This window comes from Mustelus asterias, chromosome 13 (assembly GCF_964213995.1).
Source record: "Mustelus asterias chromosome 13, sMusAst1.hap1.1, whole genome shotgun sequence".
Taxonomy (NCBI): Eukaryota; Metazoa; Chordata; class Chondrichthyes; order Carcharhiniformes; family Triakidae; genus Mustelus; species Mustelus asterias.
In genome coordinates, this window is record NC_135813.1 from 54,063,950 (window position 1) to 54,074,326 (window position 10,377).

Genomic DNA, 10,377 nt, shown 5'->3' on the forward strand with positions numbered 1-10,377 from the left:
GTAATACAGGATGAAGTCCAAACCAGAACATGACCTTGATCACGTACACATGAAACAAAGGAAAGGCCCACAGCAATGTTTCACTAATTACTTCCCAATGTCACTCCATTTTAAGAGCACTCAGAATGGGCAAAGGACAGCCTTGTTGGCAATGCCCACAGACCACAAGCGAACATATGCACAAATGATTTGAAAATGAATATGCCCTGGACGCCAGCAGTAAAGCAGCACAGCAACATTCAGTATGTTATTGTTAAAGGTCTCACATTATAGAACACCATATGCATCATAGAAATACAAGTGTTTGTAAAGTAATTGTAAAAATGTCATTTTACACACAAGTTCCGGCCACGATGACAGGAGATTCAATGAAGCTCCTTTCCCCCTCACACGCACCTCTTCCCATCCCATCTCGTCCCACACACGCATTCAGCAGCCCCTCTTCTCAAATCCCTTCCTCCCCAGTCGCTCACTCCTCCCTCCACACCTCATATCCTTGCTTCCCTTCCCCCACCTAGACCCCATCACTCATTCCCTCCCCCTTCTCCCTTCCCCCATTCCCACCCCACCACCAAACTACACTGGGATACCTGGATTTCTCAACCTTACCCGGATTGGGTTTTGCACTAACGCTGCTGCCCCAGTTGTTAGAATGTAACCGGTAACAACTTTGCATTGGATGTAATGTGACCAATGGTAACAAGCTGTAAGGGTCAGTTGACCCAGTAAACCCTAGAACCAATTACAGAGTGATGTGATGGTCAGCTGACTCACTATAAATAAGAATCTGTTGGGAATTGCGGGAGAGCTTGGAGTGGCCCAGGGCGAGGCCCCAAGTTTGGAGTAATGATGTTTCCTCTTTTCTTTGATTGATAATTTGAAATAAGTTTTGTTATATTTTTATTGTCTGCATTTGAAGAGTTCCTTCTGAGGAAACATCCTCCAGATTGCTCCTGACTCAAGTGAATTAATGCATTATAACATGACCTGCTGGGGAAGGGCAAGTCATCCCTTTGGGGATAGGGGCCAGGGATGGCCTGAGCAAGATGCTCTTTTGGAGAGCAAGTACAGACTTGGTGGGCCAAATGGCTTCCTTCTGCACTACAGGAATTCTATGACCACAATCATTTAAAATGTCATGCTGCATTTAAAATGTTATCAAATCAGGATCTGAACACAATACAAGTCAGCACAATCATTTACTGCTGTTCTGCATACTTACAGGCAGATACGAGATTGGAAATTCATATTTATAATCTTCAGCCTGGAGTTTATAAACTAATTTCATCATCGGGCCACTGTTAAACACAAGAAAAAAATAATTTTTGTTAATGTCAAGAAGGTATGGAGATAGTGGAGTTAAAAAAAGGCACAAATATTGCTGGGAGCTTGCTGTGCACAATTGGTCGCAGTGCTTCCTATACTACAGCAGTGAACACACATCCAAAAGTACAGCATTGGCTAGAAAACACTTCCAGATGTCTAGTGGTGACAAAACACATTATATAAATGCACATCTTTCTTTCTCTCCACTGCCCTACACAACCATTGGACAATCCAAAAGGCTTTACAGTTAATTAAACACTTTTTGAGGTATCATTACTGCTGCAGCCAATTTGTCCAGAAGCTCCACAAACAACAATGAAATAAATATTTGTGTAATACTGCTGAACTGTAAATACTGGCCAAAACAGTTAACTGCATAGCAACAGCCCAACCTTTCAATAGGGTTCAGGTTACAGAATCAAGATTCACATCCACAACGGGGCACACCTCTCCCACGCCCCCCCCCCCCCCGCCACCCCCAACCCCATAACGGTGCGCAGCGCTCCCCCGCCCCATACCAAGATTTTGAGGTCAGAAGGGATGGGGGAGTGCAGCCTTAAAATGCAGTCACAGCATGAGAAGCTTACAGAGAAGCTAATAAATGGGAATTTATAAGACATACAAATAAGGTTAGTGTGACTTTAAAATGGGCCCCAAGTTACACTGATACACCCTGGTCCACACTTGGTCTTCACTCACTATGGGAATAACATTCTTCATCTAAATGGAGGGAGAAGGATGAGTGATTAATAATGATCACCAGGTTACCATCACACTAACACACTGCCGATGAAACGGAGCTTATTCAGGTCAATGATTAATTGTTCCTTTACTCCACTTTGTGTCTGAAAGCTGGGCTTGTCTCAATGATCAAATTACTGGGAATAAACTACTCAGTAACTCACTGTGACTGAGAAAGCCAATCAGATCAGTCACAACTGATCTTCTTCAAAGATGCGTGGGTTAGATGGATTGGCCATGCTATATTGCCCCTTAGTGTCAGAGGGATTAACTAGGGTAAATGCATGGGGTTACGCGGATAGAGCCTGGGCAGGATTGTGGTCAGTGCAGACTCAATGGGCCGAATGGCCTACTTCTGCATTGTATGGATTCTATGATTGTATTATAAGTCTTAATGATCTGCTGTGGGTTTCCTGTGGTCTATGTATTTAATGTGGAACAGTTTACCAGTTCTCATCTCCTGTTTTGACAATCTATGTTTGTCTACACTATTACATTCCACATCTTGAGGAAAATTTACAGCCTGCCTCTTCCTCGTTGCCTGAAGTCCCCGAACCCTATCCCAACCGGCCATATCTCCATGTGAGATGTTGCTTCTCCGCTGCAGAAGGATCTGGCCTATGATCCCATACATTATGAAATTGGATAATTCCCATTGTTGAACCCTCTGGCTCATGCCAACTGAAAGACAGGGAAGGGCCTCCCTCCCTCTCTCTCACAGCAGCAGCCTAACACTGCCACGAAGAGGAGAATAGAAGCAATACAGGGTATTTATTACTCAACGTTAAACTTCAATCACTTTTGATGGACATGATAGAAGCAAACTAAACATCCTTTGAAAGCATGATTTATAAAGTTTTAACATGTTACCGTTCAAATTTGCATCTGGCAATATAATCACATTCTTCTATACTACATCATTCAATCTGACTTTTGAAGATGAAAATATTCTCACTGAAGATGAGAAGCATGTATATTAGAAAAAACAATGATGTTTCATAGACTCTCTTTCTCTTACCACAGACGCTACCAGGCCTTTTGAAACATAGAAACTAGGATGAGTAGGCCATTCAGCCCTATGAGCCTGCTCCACCATTCAATATGATTATGGCTGATCCTCTCTCTCACTGCCATATTCCTGTTTTCTCTCCACACTCCTTGATGCCATTAAAACCTAAAAAATTATCTACCTCTTTCTTGCGCACATTCAGTGACTTGGCCTCCACAGCCTTCTGTGTAGAGAATTCCACAACGTCACTACACGCTGAGTGAAGAGAGTCCTCCTCATCTCAGTTCTAAATGGTTCACCTCGTATCCTGAGACTGTGTCCCTTTGTTTTAGATTTCCAGGAAAAACATCCTCCCTGCATCTAGCTTGTCCTGTCCTGTTAGAATTTTATGTTTCCTCTCATCCTTCTAAACTCTAGTGAAACAGGCTCACTTGAACCAATCTCTCCTTATAGGACTTGTTAGAACAAGAACATAGAACAGTACAGCACAGAACATGCCCTTCGGCCCACGATGTTGTGCCGAGCTTTATCTGAAACCAAGATCAAGCTATCCCACTCCCTATCATCCTGGTGTGCTCCATGTGCCTATCCAATAACCGCTTAAATGTTTCTAAAGTGTCTGACTCCACTATCACTGCAGGCAGTCCATTCCACACCCCAACCACTCTCTGCGTAAAGAACCTACCTCCGATATCCGTCCTGTATCTCCCACCACGAACCCTATAGTTATGCCCCCTTGTAATAGCTCCATCCACCCGAGGAAATAGTCTTTGAACGTTCACTCTATCTATCCCCTTCATCATTTTATACACCTCTATTAAGTCTCCCCTCAGCCTCCTCCGCTCCAGAGAGAATAGCCCTAGCTCCCTCAACCTTTCCTCATATGACCTACCCTCCAAACCAGGCAGCATCCTGGTAAATCTCCTCTGCACTCCTTCCAGCGCTTCCACATCCTTCCTATAGTGAGGTGACCAGAACTGCACACAATATTCCAAATGTGGTCTCACCAAGGTCCTGTACAGTTGCAGCATAACCCCACGGCTCTTAAACTCCAACCCCCTGTTAATAAAAGCTAACACACTACAGGCCTTCTTCACAGCTCTATCCACTTGAGTGGCAACCTTTAGAGATCTGTGGATATGGACCCCAAGATCTCTCTGTTCCTCCACAGTCTTCAGAACCCTACCTTTGACCCTGTAATCCACATTTAAATTTGTCCTACCAAAATGAATCACCTCACATTTATCAGGGTTAAACTCCATTTGCCATTTTTCAGCCCAGCTTTGCATCCTATCTATGTCTCTTTGCAGCCTACAACAGCCCTCCACCTCATCCACTACTCCACCAATCTTGGTGTCATCAGCAAATTTACTGATCCACCCTTCAGCCCCCTCCTCTAAGTCATTAATAAAAATCACAAAGAGCAGAGGACCAAGCACTGATCCCTGCGGCACACCGCTAGCAACCTGCCTCCAATCCGAAAATTTTCCATCGACCACCACCCTCTGTCTTCGGTCAGACAGCCAGTTGCCTATCCAATCGGCCAACTTTCCCTCTATCCCACACCTCCTCACTTTCATCATAAGCCGACCATGGGGGACCTTATCAAACGCCTTACTAAAATCCATGTATATGACATCAACTGCCCTACCTTCATCAACACACTTAGTTACCTCCTCAAAAAATTCTATCAAATTTGTGAGGCACGACTTGCCCTTCACGAATCCGTGCTGACTATCTCGGATTAATCCGCATCTTTCTAAATGGTCGTAAATCCCATCCCTAAGGACCCTTTCCATCAATTTACCAACCACCGAAGTAAGACTAACCGGTCTATAATTACCAGGGTCATTTCTATTCCCTTTCTTAAACAGAGGAACAACATTCGCCATTCTCCAGTCCTCTGGCACCATCCCCGTGGACAGCGAGGACCCAAAGATCAACGCCAAAGGCTCTGCAATCTCATCCCTTGCCTCCCAAAGAATCCTAGGATACATTTCATCAGGCCCAGGGGACTTATCGACCTTCAGTTTATTCAAAACTGCCAAGACATCCTCCCTCCGAACATCTATTTCCTCCAGCCTATTAGCCTGTAACACCTTCTCTTCCTCAAAAACATGGCCCCTCTCCTTGGTGAAGACTGAAGAAAAGTATTCATTCATCACCTCGCCTATCTCTACTGACTCCATACACAAGTTCCCACTACTGTCCTGCCAGCCCCAGTATCAGCCTAGTGAACCTCCGCTGCACTCCCTTTATGGCAAGTATACCCTTTCTTAGGTAGTGAGACCAAAACTGCAGGTGCAGTCTCACCAAGGATCTGCCCACTTCTGAGTTTTGTTGCGTTTTTCCAAAATAGTATTGTTTTCAATTTTATATAAACATCCTGTATTTAATAACAATTACACAGAGGCCACTGGAGGATTCAGTTTGAGTCACGTTGAGCACCGCAGAGGATCCAGAGTGCAACAAGCTGCCTTAAACCCACCAACAGAATGATGGGTCGAGGGAGGAAAAGGAGGTTTTGGAGGTGGAGTGGTTTAGGTGGCTGTGTTAAGAGTCAGAGGTTTACTGCATGGAAACAGGCCCTTTGGCCCAACTTGTCCATGCTGCCCTTTTTTTAAACACAACTAAGCTAGTCCCAATTGCCCGCATTTGGCCCATATCCTTCGATAGCCATCTTACCCATGTAACTCTCTAAACATTTTTTAAAAGACAAAATTGTACCCGCCTCTACGACCCGTGGCAGCTCGTTCCAGACACTCACCACCCTCTGAAAAAATTGCCCCTCTGGATCCCTTTGCATCTCTCCCCCTCACCTTAAACCTGTGCCCTCGAGTTTTAGACTCCATTACTTTAGCTTTAGGAAGAGTCAATCTTTACCGAGTCTTAGATTCATTCACAAATTAAAACATTAGAAATGTATAGCCCCTAACCCTACAACCTGCCAGTGTCAGTAAATGTCTCTCTATGCATGCTCAAGTAATTATGTAATGAATGCCCTCCACCTGTAACCTTAATGTATACAATTAACAGGCTGGAATGGACAGCGGGGGAAACTAATGGCCAATCTCATTTTCCCCAGTAAATTAATGTTCCCTAGCTTTACATATACATCCCCAGAACAAGAAACATGAAACTAATTGATGCTGATCTTCAGCTATTATTGTTTTCTACATTATAGAAAACACGGGCGGCATGGTAGCACAGTGGTTAGCACTGCTGCTTCACAGCTCCAGGGACCTGGGTTCGATTCCCAGCTTGGGTCACTGTCTGTGTGGAGTTTGCACATTCTCCTCGTGTCTGCGTGGGTTTCCTCCGGGTGCTCCGGTTTCCTCCCACAGTCCAAAGATGTGTGGGTTAGGTTGATTGCCCATGCTAAAAATTGCCCTTAGTGTCCTGAGATGCGTAGGTTAGAGGGATTAGTGGGTAAATATGTAGGGATATGGGGGTAGGGCCTGGGTGGGATTATGGTTGGTGCAGACACGATGGGCTGAATGGCCTCTTTCTGTACTGTAGGGTTTCTATGATTTCTATATAACAGTTCCTACACCACAGGGACTTCGGCAATTCAAGATGGCAGCTCACCACCACTTTCTCGTGGTCAGTTCGGGATGGGCAATAAATGCTGACCTAGCCAGCGACACCCACATCCCATGAAAGAATTTGAAAAATCTACACTTCAAAAGTACTTAATCGTCTGTAAGACACTTTGGGGCATCCTGGCTTTATGAAAGTCCCTATAGAAGTGTGATCTTTTCTTTATTAGTGACTATTATCTGTGTGTTGTCTCCAGAAAAACAAGTTAACACAGTATGATGTCAAAGATTCTTTCCATCTAGCTTCACCATCAAGCACTCCTATGGCAGGTACACTGTGTTAAATAGAATGAAGGTGCTGCTTCAGGCTCGCCTATAGAAAAACAATCTATTTGCCACGTTGGGTATTCTGACATGTTTCTGAGCAAGAACGACAGCGTGTAGGTACTTCAGCGCTGCATACTTAAAATCCCAAGGAGCAGAGGCCAACCATATTTATTATTACAGACACTGGTGACGGGTTGTAGGGTTAGGGGCTATACATTTCTAATGTTTTAATTTGTGAATAAATCTAAGACTCGTTAAGATTGATTCTTCCTAATGCTAAAATAGGGGAGTCTAAAACTAGAGGGCACAGGTTTAAGGTGCGAGAGGAAAGATACAAAAAGCTCCAGAGGGGCAATTTTTTCCACACAGAGGGTGGTGAGTGTATATAGAGAAGACATTCACTTCAGCAGTCTGTGACAAAAGGTGACACAGTGGTTAGCACTGCTGACTCACAGCGCCAGGGTCTCAGGTTCGAATCCCGTCTTGGGTCTGCGAGGGTTTCCTCCGGGTGCTCCGGTTTCCTCAGTCTAAAGATGTGCGGGTTAGGTGGATTGGCCACGCTAAATTGCCCCTTAGTGTCAGGGGGCTAGGTAGGGTAAATGCATGGGGTTATGGGGATAGGGCCTGGGTGGGATTGTGGTTGGTGCAGACTCGATGGGCCGAATGGCCTCCTTTTGCACTGTAGGATTCTATGATTCTAAAGGGACATTGGGAAGAAGAGATGATTTGGCAAGTCAGAGGCACAGAGATCATGTGCCTAGAGTGCTGCTGCTTTAACCTCCTGATGGAGCCATGCATCAGGGCACACTAACGAAAGTTAAATAGGCAATGTGCAACAAGAAAGGTTAACTACTATAGTTTAGGCTCCTGGGATTCAAAGCCCAGCTCTATCCTTGCCCGTCAGGAAGAAATCGAGAATTATCATACCCGGGATCCAAGAAATCAACCACGGCTGTGTATTCAGTTGGACTCATTCGACCTTGCAAATACCGTATGTTCCAACCAGGAACACTGCCATCCTGGTTACCAAACACACACTCCATCAGCCAAGGGAAAATCAAATGGAGCTCCTGGAAACAAATATAAAACAGGTTCACAAAGCAGCTCAATAGCTAAATGCTGCTAAAGAGGCTAAAAACATACTTTAAAATATAAAGGCTCCCCTGATTGGGAAATGCACAAGAACGTTACAGATGGGAGGAGGCCATTTGCTCTGTTGAACCTATACCATCATTCAACAGCATCATGGCTGATCTTCTACCTCAACTCCACATACCCGCACTATTCTTGTATCATTAATGCCCAAACATCTACAATCTCGGTTTTGAATATGCTCAAAAACTCAGCATCCTCAGCTCTCTGGATTAAGAGAATTAAGGATTCACAACATATCTGAGTGAAATTTATCCTCGTCTGCCTCAAATGACTGACCCCCTCAAACAGCGTCCAGCCAGCCACCCAGTGTTGCGGTCTCAAGTTATTCTCCATCCTTGCCATTAGTTTTCAGCAAGGGCAGCAAAGAGGGTACTACAACAGACTGCACATTCCCAAGAAGTGTGCTTATGGCCTGTGAGAAAGGAGGAATTATGGATTAGGTCCAACTATATCCCATGGTGAAATAGGCATGACATTATAAACAGTGCTATGAATTAATGGAAGAGTCATCGCAAGTTGGCACTAAAGCAAAACAAGGTAAACACAGTGGCTTCATACCTTGGGAGAATAATCTTCTATCACTTTGGACAATTCGTAGCATCGCTGAAATAGAGGTTTGTTCGCACCATCTGCTTTAAGAAGAGCCTGCAAAAAGAGAAAATTTCTTGACGAAGAAGTGTTTCTGCTTTAGAAGAGGATCTGAGCCTTGAATATCACCAGAAACAGGAGGGTAAAAAGCCCAAATGTGAGACAAATTCAGTGGTGAGATGTTTTAAAGAAACCAAAGAGCAGAAATGAATTCCAGAAAGTTACAACACAACGGAACAAAAAGCCTTGGGTGTGTGGAACAAGAAATCAGTTGTCATAGACTGGAACTGCAGAATAGACACTGTGCACACTGAGGCCATTCAGCACTGAGTTGTGTTGGCTTTCTGCAAGATCAATACAGCCACTGCCCCCAGCTGCAGAATAGAGACAACGCACAATGAGGACATTCAGCACTGAGTCTGCACCCCCCCCCCCCCCGAGACTCAGTTTTATTTTTCTACAATTAAAAGAGAAAGTGCTGGAAAAACTCAGCAGGTCTGGCAGCATCTGTGGGAGGAGAAACAGAGTGAATAGAGTCATATAGCACGGACCAAGGTCACAAGAAACTACAAAGTGTTGCAAACACAGCCCAGACCATCACTCAAACCAGCCTCCATCTACACTTCCCGCTGCCTCAGGAAAGCAGCCATCATAATTAAGGACCTCACACACTCAGGACATTCTCCCTTCCATTTTCTTCCATCAGAAAAAGATACAAAAGTCTGAGGTCACGTACCAACCAACTCAAGAACAGCTTCTTTCCTGCTGCTGTCAGACTTTTGAATGGACTTACCTTGCATTAAGTTGATCTTTCTCTACACCCTAGCTATGACTGTAACACTACATTCTGCACTCTCTCGTTTCCTTTTCTATGAACGGTATGTTTTGTCTGCATAGCGTGCAAGAAACAATCGGAAATAGGCCCTTTGGCCCACCATGTCTATGCTGTAATGTTTCAGGTACCGATGGCTCTTATTACGAACAGCCTTCCACCACCACTGCTTGTTACTTAAATCATTCTCTCCTGTCTATAACAGAATTTCCCCATCTCCTTCCCTTAGACCCCCTCCCCATAACTATTCCCACCCCACGTTCCCACTCTGAACTGTGTTTTTCTCTCTCTCGCCACAGAGATGTTGAGTCTGTCTGTTTTTAATTTCAGGTTTGCAGCCGCCACACTATTGTAGACATTAACACCACTTGCAATGGGTCTGAAGAGTTTCAACTGGGTGTGAGGAAGGAGGGTCTAAAGAGGAAGTGTGTGAGCTGACTCACCAGCAGGTAACTGGGCTGCTGCATGGGCAGGGCCGCCATGCTCTCCCCGCAGGGTCTTGGCCGCAGGCGGCCCCACAAGTCCCCCAACAAGTGTCCAAAGCCGCTCGCCAGCTTCAAGCCGCCGCGCCGTCTACCGTCATCAAACCGCGACATGAACAGCGTCACATACCACCGACAGACAGCCCGGAATGGAGGACCTAAGACAGCGATTCTGATTGGTACATAGGGGAGTGAGGATGGAAGGGAGCTGCTTATTGGCGGAGAGGAGAGCGCGAGGGTAGGAATAAGAACCGCTGATTGGACCGGGCTGGGATAGAGCCAGCTGCTGATTGGATCAGCTTTGACTGGGGCCACTGTTGATTGGCTAAGGCTGGGCCGGAGAGAGCGCTGATTGGGTGGATAAAGCGCGGGCTTTAT

At 45.2% G+C, this 10,377-nt stretch overlaps 1 protein-coding gene across 4 annotated transcripts in view; it reads right to left on the bottom strand.

Annotated features, from left to right (window-relative positions):
• The window catches only part of smpd4 (sphingomyelin phosphodiesterase 4), a 76,856-nt gene extending 66,739 nt beyond the window's left edge, over positions 1–10,117 (bottom strand). The window contains exons 1-4 of one of the 4 annotated variants that reach the window (XM_078226782.1): positions 9,961–10,113; positions 8,656–8,742; positions 7,870–8,012; positions 1,223–1,298 (exon numbers count right to left, since the gene is read on the bottom strand). In XM_078226782.1, coding sequence (XP_078082908.1) covers positions 1,223–1,298; positions 7,870–8,012; positions 8,656–8,742; positions 9,961–10,113 — 459 coding nt within the window. Of the gene's footprint in view, positions 1–1,222; positions 1,299–7,869; positions 8,013–8,655; positions 8,743–9,960 lie in introns of all 4 variants that reach the window. The other 3 variants (XM_078226779.1, XM_078226780.1, XM_078226781.1) reach the window with 3 other exon arrangements.
• Between the last annotated feature and the right edge of the window lie 260 nt (positions 10,118–10,377).